The following is a 13,033-nucleotide window of genomic DNA, read 5'->3' as shown; positions in this document are numbered from 1 at the left end:
TTCATTTTATTGCAGTTCCTGGGATCCTGCTATGCAAAAGCAATTAATTGTTATTTAAAGTGTTTGGTAAAGCTGTTTTAAGGCTCTTTAGAATTACAAGTCTTTCTATCAATGGCTATTCAGTTTCGACATTGATTAAGATTAATTGACGGTCCTAACTTATAAATAAACATATTTAAAAGATGATGCTGGAAATACTCAGCAGGTCAGGCAGCCTCTGTGGAGAGAGAAACAGAGTTAACGTTTCAGGTCGATGACCCTTCGTCAAAACAGTTCTGACGAAGGGTCATTGACCTGAAAGGTTAACTCTGTTTCCCTCTCCACAGAGGCTGCCTGACCTGCTGAGTATTTCCAGCATTTTCTGTTTTTATTTCAGATTTCCAGCATCCGCAGTATTTTGCTTTTGTATTTAAAAATGTTTGGTTTGGATACTGGGAAGAAACGATTTCCGGGTTCTGAGGGGACAGTTCCTGAGGCGAGAGGATGAGTTTCTCACTGAATGAAAACTTGCTGCTGCAGAGAAGCTGGTGGTTTTAGAACATTCTGGGCTACTGCCGGGATCATTGCCCGAGCGCTCTCTGTCCTCCAATCACATTTCTGTCATGTTTGGTCCATTATCTTGGCTTTTGTAAATTAGGTGCAAATAAATACTGAGTTTTTAACCTAAAAAAAGCTCCGGTCTGGTGATATTTTCCCGATTGAAGGGACTGAGACTCAAAGCTCAGCACTGTGTCTGTAACAGATAATCACAAGGTATTGACCACTGATCAGGGGTTTCGGAGCTTGAGCAGCAGCTGGCGTCACTGCGGGGCATCGCGAGGCTGAGAGCTTCGTGGATAGCACGTTTCAGGAAGTGGTCACCTCGCAGCTAAAGAGTGTGCAGGCTGAGAGAGAATGGGTGACTGCCAGATGGAAGAGGAGGATCAGGCAGGTAGTGCAGGAGTCCCCTGAGTGCATCTCACTCTCCAACCAGTATTCTGTTCGGAGTACCTAGTGAGGGCGATGGTTCCTCTGGGGAGTGCAGCCAGAGCTAAGTCCACGGCTCCACAGGTGACTGAAGAAAAGTGGGAAAGCAATATTGATAGTGGATTCGATAGTTAGGGGAGCAGACAGGTGTTTCTGCGGCCGCAGATGTGACTTCAGGATGGTATGTTGCCTCCCTGGTGCCAGGGTGTAGGATGTCACTGAGCAGGCTGCAGGACGCTGAGGGGGGAGGGTGAACAGACAGAGGTCATGGTCCATATCGGTATCAACGACATAGGTAGAAAGAGGGATGAGGTTCTGCAGGCAGATTTTAGGGAGCTAGGATCGCCGGATTACTCCCAGTGCCACGTGCGAGTGAGTATAGAAAGAGGAGGATTAAGCAGATGAATGCATGGCTGGAGAGATGGTGCAGGAGGGAGGGCTTCAGATTCCATTGGGGCACTGGGGCCAGTTCTGGAGGAGGTGGGACCTGTACAGGCCGGACAGGTTGCACCTCAACAGAGCCGGAACCAATATCCTCATGGGGAGGTCTGCTAGTGTTGTTGGGGAGGGTTTAAACTAAGTTGGCAGAGGGATGGGCACCAGGATGTAGCATTCGAAAGGAGAAACAAAGGGCACAAAGGATTGGGAGAGACGGATAGCACTAAAGTAAGAAATAGTAAGGTATTAGGTGGGGTCAAACTAAGAGAGAATACAGGATGGACTAAGATGGGTTTACAGTGTATGTATGTGAACGCACGAAGCACAGTAAACAACGTAAGTGAGCTGCAGGCACAAATAGTCACATGGGAATATGATGTCGGGGCAATAACTGAGACCTGGCTCAATAAAGGGCAGGATTGGGTATTAAAAATTCCTGGATATCGGGTGTTCAGGAAAGATAGGAGGTGGTGTGGCAGCATTGGTTAAGGAGAATATTATAGTGCTGGAGAGAGAGGATGTCCTGGAGAGGTCAAGGACAGAATCTATTTGGGTGGGAATCCACAGGGTGGGACTGCACTCGCCTGGTTCTATTCTTATCTATCTAATCATAACCAGAGAATCATCTGCAACAGCTTCTCTTCCCACTCACGCACCATTACCTCAGGTATCCCCCAAGGATCTATCCTTGGCCCCCTCCTATTTCTCATCTACATGCTGCCCCTTGGCGATATCAGCCGAAAACACAGCGTCAGATTCCACATGTACGCTGACGACACCCAGCTCTACCTCACTACCTCTTCTCTCAACCCCTCCACGGTGTCTAAATTGTCAGACTGTTTGTCCGACATACGGACATGAGAAAAAAATGTCTCCAATTAAATATTAGGAAGACCGAAGCCATTGTTTTCGGTCCCCGCCACAAACTCCATTCCCCAGCCACTGACTCCATCCCTTTCCCTAACATCTGTCTGAGGCTGAACCACACTGTTCGCAACCTTGGTGTCATATTTGACCCTGAAATGAGCTTCCGACCACATATCCGCAGTATAACAAAGACCGCCTACTTCCACCTCCGTAACATCGCCTGTCTCCGTTCCGCCTCAGCTCATCCTCTGCTGAAACCCTCATCCATGCCTTTGTTACCTCTAGACTTGACTATTCCAACGCACTCCTGGCTGGCCTCCCATATTCCACCCTACGTAAACTTGAGGTCATCCAAAACTTGGCTGCATGTGTCCTAACTCGCACCAAGTCCCGTTCACCCATCACCCCTGTGCTCGCTGACCTACATTGGCTCCCGGTTAAGCAACGCCTCGATTTAAAAATTCTCATCCTTGTTTTCAAATCCCTCCATGGCCTCGCCCCTCCCTATCTCTGTAATCTCCTTCAGCCCCACAACCCTCTGAGATATCTGCGCTCCTCTAATTCTGCTCTCTCGAGGATCCCTGATTATAATCGCTCAACCTTTGGTGACCGTGCCTTCTGTTGCCTGGGCCCTAAGCTCTGGAATTCCCTGCCTAAACCTGTCTGCCTCACCACCTCTCTTTCCTCCTTTAAGATGCTCCTTAAAACCTATCTCTTTGACCAAGCTTTTGGTCACTTGCCCTAATTTATCCTTATGTGGGCCGGTGTCAAATTTTTTGCCTTAAAATACTCCTGTGCAATGCCTTGGGTCGTTTTACTATATTAAAGGTGCTATATAAATACAAGTTGTAGTTCTTGTTGTTAAGAAATAATAGAGGTGCCATTACACTACTAGGAATATTCTATAGACCGCCAACTAGTGGGAAAAAAATGGAGGAGCAAATTTGCAGAGAAATTACTGAGAGATGCAAGAACTATAGAGTAGTAATAATGGGGTACTTCAACTATCCTAATATAGACTGGGATAGTAATAGCATAAAGGGCAGAGAGGGGGAAGAATTTCTTAAGTGTGTTCAGGGGAACTTTCTTGATCAGTATGTTTCTGGCCCGACGAGGGAGGAGGCATTGCTGGATCTGGTTCTGGGGAATGAGGTGGGTCAAGTGGAGCAAGTGTCCGTAGGAGAACATAAGAACATAAGAAATAGGAGCAGGAGTAGGCCATTCGGTCCTTCGAGCCTGCTCCGCCATTCAATGAGATCATGGCTGATCTTCTGCCTCTTCCACTCTTTTTCCTGCCCCCCTGTGCAGCTGAGCCACCCGTGGTGCCGTGGACTTGACTTTGGCTGCACTCCCCAGAGGAACCATCTCCCTCACCAGCACTCAGAACAGAATACTGGTTGGAGAGCACGATGCACTCTGGGGACTCCTGCACTACCTGCCTGGACCTCCTCTTCTGTCTGGCGGTCACCCATTCCCTCTCTGCCTGCATACGCTTTGGCTGCGGGGTGACCACCTCTAGAAACGTGCTATCCACGTAACTCTGAGCCTCGCAGATGCACCACAGTGACTCCAGCTGCCGCTCAAGCTCCAAAACCCGGAGCTTGAGTTGTTGTAGCTGGTGACACTTCCCGCACATGTGGTCGTCCAGGACTTCCCACACTGCACAGGACGGGACTGAGCTGCTCTGCCATGCCTCTATTTAATAGATTAAGAACTAACCCAGCAGAAATAAACTTAAAACTTAACAAAAAAACACTCCCCAACTACTCACCAATCGGCTCTTTCCCTTGTGCCGATGTCACTTTTTTTACTCTGACGTCACTTTTTCAAAAACTGCCCCTGTTGAGTTGCTGCCATTCCTTTTAACTGCTCCGCTCTCGCTGTGCTCCCTCCAGGTCCACTCCTTCCAGTGCTGCCCCCACTCTCGGCGCTCTTTGTGCCGTTGCTCCCCCTCTCGGCGCTCTTTGATAGACTGGAGAAGCTGGGGTTGTTCTCCTTGGAGCAGAGAAGATTAAGAGGAGTTTTGATAGAGGTGTTCAAAATCATGAGGGGTCTGGACAGAGTAGATAGAGAGAAACTGTTCCCATTGGTGGAAGGGTCAAGAACCAGAGGACACAGATTTAAGGTGATTGGCAAAAGAACCAAAGGCGACGTAAAAAAAACTTTTTTCCGCAGCGAGTGGTTAGGATCTGGAATGCACTGCCTGAAAGGGTGGTGGAGGCAGACTCAATCACGGCTTTCAAAAGAGACTTGGATAAGTACCTGAAGGAAAAGAATTTGCAGGACTACGGGGAAAGGGCGGGGGAGTGGGACTAGCTGAGGTGCTCTTGCAGAGAGCTGGTACGGGCTTGACGGGCCGAACAGCCGCCTTTTGTGCTGTAACCATTCTATGATTCTATGCCTCTATAGGATCACCCCTCAGACGCCTCCGGTCCAGGCTCAGAACCACAAGATTCAGGAGATGGTTCTGTGATAGTGGATGGGCAGTTAGGATCAGATCAGCCATGATCTTATTGAATGGCGGAGCAGGCTCGAGGGGCCGATTGGCCTACTCCTGCTCCTATTTCTCATGTTCTTATGTTATGTTAATAAAGAAAAATTTCCTACAAGGATTGTGAGCTCTCCATAAGATACGCAGGTCTACCAATTTTTCCACATTTGATGGGACGTTCTCATGTGAGATAGTTCTCTCCTGTCATATGATCGTAAGCTCACTCCTGTGTGGCGAAAGGATACCTAAGAAAGGATATACTTGCCACAGAGGGAGTGCAGCAAAGGTTCACCAGACTGATTTCTGGGATGGCAGGACTGTCGTATGAGGAGAGATTGGGTTGACTAGGCCTGTATTCACTAGAGTTTAGAAGAATGAGAGGGAATCTCATTGAAACATATACAATTCTGACAGGGCTAGACAGACTGGATGCAGGGAGGATGTTTCCTCTGGCTGGGGGGTCTAGAACGAGGGGTCACAGTCTCAAGATACAGGGTAGGACATTTAGGACTGAGATGACGAGAAATTTCTTCACTCAGAGACCTATGGAATTCTCTACCACAGAAGGCTGTGGAGGCCAAGTCACTGAATATATTTAAGAAGGAGATAGATAGATTTCTAGACAAAAAAGGCATCAAGGGGTATGGGGAGAGAGCAGGAATATGGTATTGAGCTAGAGGATCAGCCATGATCATATTGAATGGCGGAGCAGGCTCGAAGGGCCGAATGGCCGACTCCTGCTCCTATGTTTCTATGTCTCTCCCCATAACTCAGACCTGGGGGATCAGCCTCGTGGCTCCTCTCTGCACTGCCTCCAGCAGTTGAATATCTCCTTTGTATCTCAATGACCAGAACTGGACACAGCGCTCAAGGTGGGTCTGACCAAAGCTGAAGGACACTGATCCACCGTGCTCCCTGCTAGGAGAGAACAGCCAATCACAGAAACTCTGCTCCAATACTTTACTGGACAACAATATTCTAAACCCCATAAAGAACAAACAGAAGTTGTAATTTTAAACCAAACCTCTGAGGAGTAAAAACAGCCACAATTACTCAGAAAAACTAAAGTAACCAGCAGATTTTCTGGAGACAATATCATGGGGTTCGAGTTCTCATTGGACTATTAGTAAGTATTGTATTCAGAGTCAGGGCCCACGACACTGCACTGATTCGACTGATCCCAGCGGCACCAAGTCACAGCGAGAAGCCATTAGTGCGGAGTTAATGGTGACACAACTGGTGACATCTAACTACCCGCACCAATCATCCTCAACCGCTCCGCATTCCCAACAATCCTCCTCAACCGCTCCACATTCCCAACAATCCTCCTCAACCGCTCCGCATTCCCAACAATCCTCCTCAACCGCTCCACATTCCCAACAATCCTCCTCAACCGCTCCGCATTCCCAACAATCCTCCTCAACCGCTCCGCATTCCCAACAATCCTCCTCAACCGCTCCACATTCCCAACAATCCTCCTCAACCGCTCCACAGTCCCAACAATCCTCAATCCGCTCCACATTCCCAACAATCCGCTCCACATTCCCAATCCTCCTCAATCCACTCCACATTCCCAACAATCCGCTCCACATTCCCAACAATCCTCCTCAATCCGCTCCACATTCCCAACAATCCACTCCACATTCACAACAATCCTCAACCGCCCCATATTCCCAACAATCCTCCTCAACCAGATCCGCATTCCCAACAATCCTCTTCACTTCCCAATAATCCGCTCCACATTCCCAATAATCCACTCCACATTCCCAACAATCCTCTTCAATCCGCTCCACATTCCCAACAATCCGCTCCGCATTCCCAATAATCCACTCCACATTCCCAACAAATCCGCTCTGCATTCCCAATAATCCACTCCACATTCCCAACAATCCGCTCCACATTCCCAACAATCCTCTTCAATCCGCTCCACATTCCCAACAATCCGCTCTGCATTCCCAATAATCCACTCCACATTCCCAACAATCCGCTCCGCATTCCCAATAATCCACTCCGCATTCCCAATAATCCACTCCACATTCCCAACAATCCTCCTCAATCAGTTTCACATTCCCTTCACACCCTGCCAGAGGAGGTGAACAAGCAGCAAAAACATTCACTCCGCACCTTCCATCGCATGCTCAGTGAACTGGACTCCTGCTTTCACCAGGTGAGAGGTGAGTGTGCAGGAAGATCGTGACAGGCATCAAAAACTGGTCAACCACGTCTCTCAACCGGTCTGCACCCGACCCATCCACACCAGGAGTACACGGCGTCGACCATCAGTATCAGCTGATTTATAAATTAATAATATCCCGAGGTTCCCACAGCCGGGATGCAGGGAATTCAGCAGAAAAGACTTGAGGGAAGAATGTTATTCCCAGCAGCAGAATTTCTCAGGATGGCCATTAGGGCAAGGCCAGTATTTATTGCCCATCCCTAGTTGCCCTTGAGAAGGTGGTGGTGAGCCGCCTTCTTGAACCGCTGTAGTCCATGTGGTGAAGGCACTCCCACAGTGCTGTTAGGGAGGGAGTTCCAGGATTTTGAACCAGCGACGATGAAGGATCGGCGATATACTTCTCAGTCAGGATGGTGTGTGACTTGGAGGGGAACTTGGAGGTGGTGGTGTTCCCATGACATTGGTGCCCTTTTCCTTCTCGAAGTGGCAGGGAGGGTGGGGGTGAGGGAGGAGGAGGGGGGAGTTGCTGTCGTGCTTCCTGTGGATTGTACACACTGCAGCTACGATGGTGGGGGGAGTGGATAGAGAGTCCAGGGGCAGGGGTACTGATCTGGGGAATTGCTCCGTCCTGGATGGTGTCGAGCTTCTTCAGGGTTCAGCACCATCAAGCAAGTGGTGAGATTTCCATCATACTGCTGGAGAGGCTTTGAGGGGTCAGGAGGTGAGCCACTTAAATAAGAACATAAGAAACCGGAGCAGGAGTTGGCCAATCGGCCCCTCGAGCCTGCTCCGCCATTCGATAAGATCATGGCTGATCCAATCTTGGCCTCAACACCATTTTCCTGCCCGATCCCCATAACCCTTTGTAGTTCAAGCATCTGTCTATCTCCGCCTTGAATATATTCAATGACTCCGCCTCCACAGCTCCCTGGGGAAGAGAATTCCAAAGATTCACGACCCTCGGAGAAGAAATTCCTCCTCATCTCCATCTTAAATGGGTGAGCCCTTATTCTGAAACTATACCCCCTAGTCCTAGATACCCCCACAAGGGGAAACAGCCTCTCAGCATCCACCCTGTCAATCCCCCTCAGAATCTTATGTTTCAATAAGGTCACCTCTCATTCTTCTAAACTGCAGTGAGTATAGGCCCAACCTGCTCAACCTGTCGGTGTAGGGACCGGGTGCTAGGGTTTGGATGATCAGCCATGATCTCGTTGAATGGCGGAGCAGGCTCGAAGTGCCGAATGGCCTACTCCTGCTCCTAGTTTCTATGTTTCTGTTTCCTCATATGTCAACCCCTTCATCTCTGGAATGAACCTTCTCTGAACTGCCTCCAATGCAAGTATATCCCTTTGGAGACCAAAACTGTATGCAGTACTCCAGGTGTGGTCTCACCAGCGCCCTGTATAGTTGCATCAAAACTTCCCTACTTTTATACTCCATCCCCCTTGCAATAAAGACCAACAATCTATTAGCCTGCATGCTAACTTTTTGTGTTTGTCGCTGAGTACCCAGCCTGTGCCCTGCTCTTGAGCCACGGTGTTGAGATGGCTGCTTGAGCTCAGCTCCTGGTTAATGGTGACTCCAGGATGTTGATGGAGTGAGAATTCACTGATTGTGCTGCTGTTGGGATGGCTGGGCTTTTTCTTGATAAAGGTGGTCATTAAGTGGCACGAATGGTAGCTTCCACTGGTCAGCCCAAGCCTGGATATTAACCAGGACCTGCTGTCGGCTGGCATGGGCTGCATCATTGTCAGAGTTGTGAATGGTGCTGAACGTTGTGCAATCATCAGTGGGACTGTTCACAACATCCGAGTCAAGCTCCTCCGAGAAGCAGCTGAACATGGGAACAAGAGGAGGCCATTCAGCCTCTGAGCCTAAATGGCCTGGTTCAAATTTTAAGATTGTATCCTCTTACTCTGGTTGGGGGAATCCAGAACAAGTAATTTCTCTATCTACCCTATCGATTAGAGGTATTTAACTCCCAATAACCGCAGACTCTGTAACTGCTCATTCAGCCCTCTCGCCCAACTCTTGCACCAGTTTCCTACCCTGAATAAACAGTGGCTCTGTACAATTACACAGTGAGTGACCCTTACCCTGAATAAACAGTGACTCTGTACATTTACACAGTGAGTGACCCTTACCCTGAATAAACAGTGACTCTGTACATTTACACAGTGAGTGACCCTTACCCTGAATAAACAGTGACTCTGTACATTTACACAGTGAGTGACCCTTACCCTGAATAAACAGTGACTCTGTACATTTACAGTGAGTGACCCTTACCCTGAATAAACAGTGACTCTGTACATTTACACAGTGAGTGACCCTTACCCTGAATAAACAGTGACTCTGTACAATTACACAGTGAGTGACTCTTACCCTGAATAAACAGTGACTCTGTACATTTACAGTGAGTGACCCTTACCCTGAATAAACAGTGACTCTGTACATTTACACAGTGAGTGACCCTTACCCTGAATAAACAGTGACTCTGTACAGTTAGTGAGTGACCCTCACCCTGAATAAAGTGACTCTGTACAGTTAGTGACTCTTACCCAGCATAAACAGTGACTCTGTACAGTTAGTGAGTGACCCTCACCCTGAATAGTGACCCTGTACAGTTAGTGAGTGACTCTCACCCTGAATAAACAGTGACTCTGTACAGTTAGTGAGTGACCCTCACCCTGAATAGTGACCCTGTACAGTTAGTGAGTGACTCTTACCCTGAATAAACAGTGACTCTGTACAGTTAGTGAGTGACCCTTACCCTGAATAAACAGTGACTCTGTACAGTTATAAATGTAAGAAGTCACACAACACCAGGTTATAGTCCAACAGCTTTATTTGAAATCACAAGCTTTCGGAGCGCTGCTCCTTCTTCAGGTGAAGTGGAGAAATGCATAAAGACACAGCTTATATAGTCAGAGAATCATGTCAGATGTTTACAGGTAACCTTTCCAACTGCCATTTATCGCACCTCGGCAGAGAGATAATCACAGCAGTCAAAAGGTGTGAATGGTGTCCAAACAGGTCAGTCAGGGAAACATTACATCAAAGAACAATGAGGTGGGGTCACAAGGGGTCAAATATTGCAGATGCTGGGGTCTGTATGAAAAACAAAAAAAGACAAAAAACATTTTTTTTGGCTGGAAATCACAGCAGGTCCGGCCGCATCTGTGTAGAGAGAACAAGCCAATGTCGACTCGAGTCTGGATGACCCTGCATCAGGTGGGGTTACATGTAGCGTGACATGAACCCAAGATCTCGGTTGAGGCCGTCCTCATGAGTGCGGAACTTGGCTATCAGTTTCTGCTCGACGATTTTGCGTTGTCGTGTGTCTCGAAGGCCACCTTGGAGAATGCTTACCCGAAGATCGGAGGCTGAATGTCCTTGCCTGCTGAAGTGTTCCCCGACTGGGAGGGAACACTCCTGCCTGGTGATTGTTGCGCGGTGTCCGTTCATCCGTTGTCGCAGTGTCTGCATGGTCTCGCCGATGTACCATGCTCCGGGGCATCCTTTCCTGCAACGTATGAGGTAGACAACGTTGGCCGAGTCACATGAGTATGTACCATGTACCTGGTGGGTGGTGTCCTCACGTGTGATGATGGTATCTGTGTTGATGATCTGGCATGTCTTGCAGAGGGTGCTGTGGCAGGGTTGTGTGGTGTCGTGGTCGCTGTTCTCCTGAAAGCTGGGTAATTTGCTGTACAGTTACACAGTGAGTGACCCTTACCCTGAATAAACAGTGACTCTGTAGTTAGTGAGTGACCCTTACCCTGAATAAACAGTGACCCTGTACAGTTAGTGAGTGACTCTTACCCAGCATAAACAGTGACTCTGTACAGTTAGTGAGTGACCCTTACCCTGAATAAACAGTGACTCTACAGTTAGTGAGTGACCCTCACCCTGAATAGTGACCCTGTACAGTTAGTGAGTGACTCTTACCCTGAATAAACAGTGACTCTGTAGTTAGTGAGTGACCCTTACCCTGAATAAACAGTGACTCTGTACAGTTAGTGAGTGACCCTCACCCTGAATAGTGACCCTGTACAGTTACAGTGAGTGACTCTTACCCTGAATAAACAGTGACTCTGTACAGTTAGTGACTCTTACCCTGAATAAACAGCGACTCTGTAGTTAGTGACTCTTACCCTGAATAAACAGTGACTCTGTACAGTTACAGTGAGTGACCCTTACCCTGAATAAACAGTGACTCTGTAGTTAGTGAGTGACCCTCACCCTGAATAAAGTGACTCTGTAGTTAGTGAGTGACTCTTACCCTGAATAAACAGTGACTCTGTACAGTTAGTGAGTGACCCTGTACAGTTACAGTGAGTGACTCTTACCCTGAATAAACAGTGACTCTGTACAGTTACAGTGAGTGACCCTTACCCTGAATAAAAAGCGACTCTGTACAGTTAGAGAGTGACTCTTACCCTGAATAAACAGTGACTCTGTACAGTTACACAGTGCAGTATTTTTTATTGAACGACATTCAGTGGACACATTCTGTACAGCATAGGACAGACTAACAGCAGATCAAAACATAAACCCTTTTTCCTGTGAGTGCCGTCCTTGCTCAGACCCGTCACCTTGTTTTTATTAACAGTGCCAGGTTTGCACCAATGTGGTCGCTGGATTCATGTTGGGAGGAACTGGCTGCAGTCAGCAAGGCTGTTTGTGGTTCTTCACGGCTGCAGCCTGTGTACTCACTGCACCCTAGTCCAGCTCACTCACTGCAGAGGGGGCTGCTACAGCCCATCGTCCCATTCCACTCGTAGCAAGGCAGCTCCGAGTTCACATCATCGCAGGTAGTAATCGATGACTGCAGAAAAGGCAGCAAACCCACCACATCCAATCACTCCCGCCTTCAGACCAGCTGGGGAAGAAAGGAGTGGGTTAGAAACATCAGCACAAAACCTGCTGCTTCAAACACGGGGCGCCCCGAGGTTCTTTTACTCACCTCGAAAACCGATCACGCCTCCCGTCACACAGCCGCCCAGCACACTGTTCTTCCAGTCCGACTTCCCACGGTACTTTCAAATCAAAGAAAAGAGGTTATGTGGCTTTAAACCCAGCCTTGACTCTCCCCCCCCCCCCCCCCATCTAGAATCATAGAAAGTTACAGCACAGAAGGAGGCCATTCGGCCCATCATGTCCATGCCGGCTGACAAAGAGCTATCCAGCCTAATCCCACTTTCCAGCCCTGTAGGTTTCGGCACTTCAAGTGCATATCCGAGTACTTTTTAAATGTGATGAGGGTTTCTGCCTCCATCACCCTCTCAGGCAGTGAGTTCCAGACCCCCACCACCCTCTGGGTGAAACAATTTCTCCTCAAATCCTCTCTAAACCTTCCACCAATTACTTTAAATCTATGCCCCCTGGTTATTGACCCCTCTGCTAAGGAAAATAGGTCCTTCCTATCCACTCTATCTAGGCCCCTAGTAATTTTATACACCTCAATTGGGTCTCCTCTCAGCCTCCTCTATTCCAAAGAAAACAACCCCAGCCTATCCAATCATTCCTCAGCCCAGGCAACATCCTTGTAAATCTCCTCTGCACCCCCTCTAGTGCAATCACATCCTTCCTGTAATGTGGTGACCAGAACTGCACACAGTACTCCAGCTGTGGCCTAACTAGTGTTTTATATAGTTCAAGTAACCTCCCTGCTCTTATATTCTATGCCTTGGCAAATAAAGGCAAGTATCCCATATGTCTTCTTAACCACCTTATCTACCTGTCCTGCTACCTTCAGGGATCTGTGGACATGCACTCCAAGGTCCCTCTGATCCTCTGCACTTCTCAGTGTCCTACCATTTATGGTGTATTCCCTTGCCTTGTTAGCCCTCCCCAAATGCATTACCTCACACTTCTCTGGATTGAATTCCATTTGCCACTGTTCTGCCCACCTGACCAGTCCATTGATATCTTCCTGCAGTCTGCAGTCTACAGCTTCTTTCTTCATTATCAATCACACGGCCAACTTTTGTATCATCTGCAAACTTCTTAATCATACTTCCTACATTCAAGTCCAAATCATTGCTATATACCACAAAAAGCAAAGGACCCAGTACTGAGCCCTGCGGAAC

General features: G+C 48.2%; 1 protein-coding gene across 1 annotated transcript in view; it reads right to left on the bottom strand.

Moving 5' to 3' along the window:
* Window positions 1-11,406: 11,406 nt before the first annotated feature.
* Window positions 11,407-13,033, bottom strand: part of timm22 (translocase of inner mitochondrial membrane 22 homolog (yeast)) — a 14,939-nt gene continuing 13,312 nt past the window's right edge. The window contains exons 3-4 of the mRNA XM_085964586.1: window positions 11,908-11,980; window positions 11,407-11,823 (exon numbers count right to left, since the gene is read on the bottom strand). Of these exons, the coding sequence (XP_085820712.1) occupies window positions 11,747-11,823; window positions 11,908-11,980 (150 nt within the window). The 3' untranslated portion in view covers window positions 11,407-11,746. The remainder of the gene's footprint in view (window positions 11,824-11,907; window positions 11,981-13,033) is intronic.

This window comes from Somniosus microcephalus, chromosome 22 (assembly GCF_052327205.1).
Source record: "Somniosus microcephalus isolate GS21.2 chromosome 22, FLI_Smic_1.0, whole genome shotgun sequence".
Classification (NCBI taxonomy): domain Eukaryota; kingdom Metazoa; phylum Chordata; class Chondrichthyes; order Squaliformes; family Somniosidae; genus Somniosus; species Somniosus microcephalus.
The sequence above is the reverse complement of the archived record's forward strand: the minus strand, read 5'-3'. Positions and strand labels throughout refer to the sequence as shown.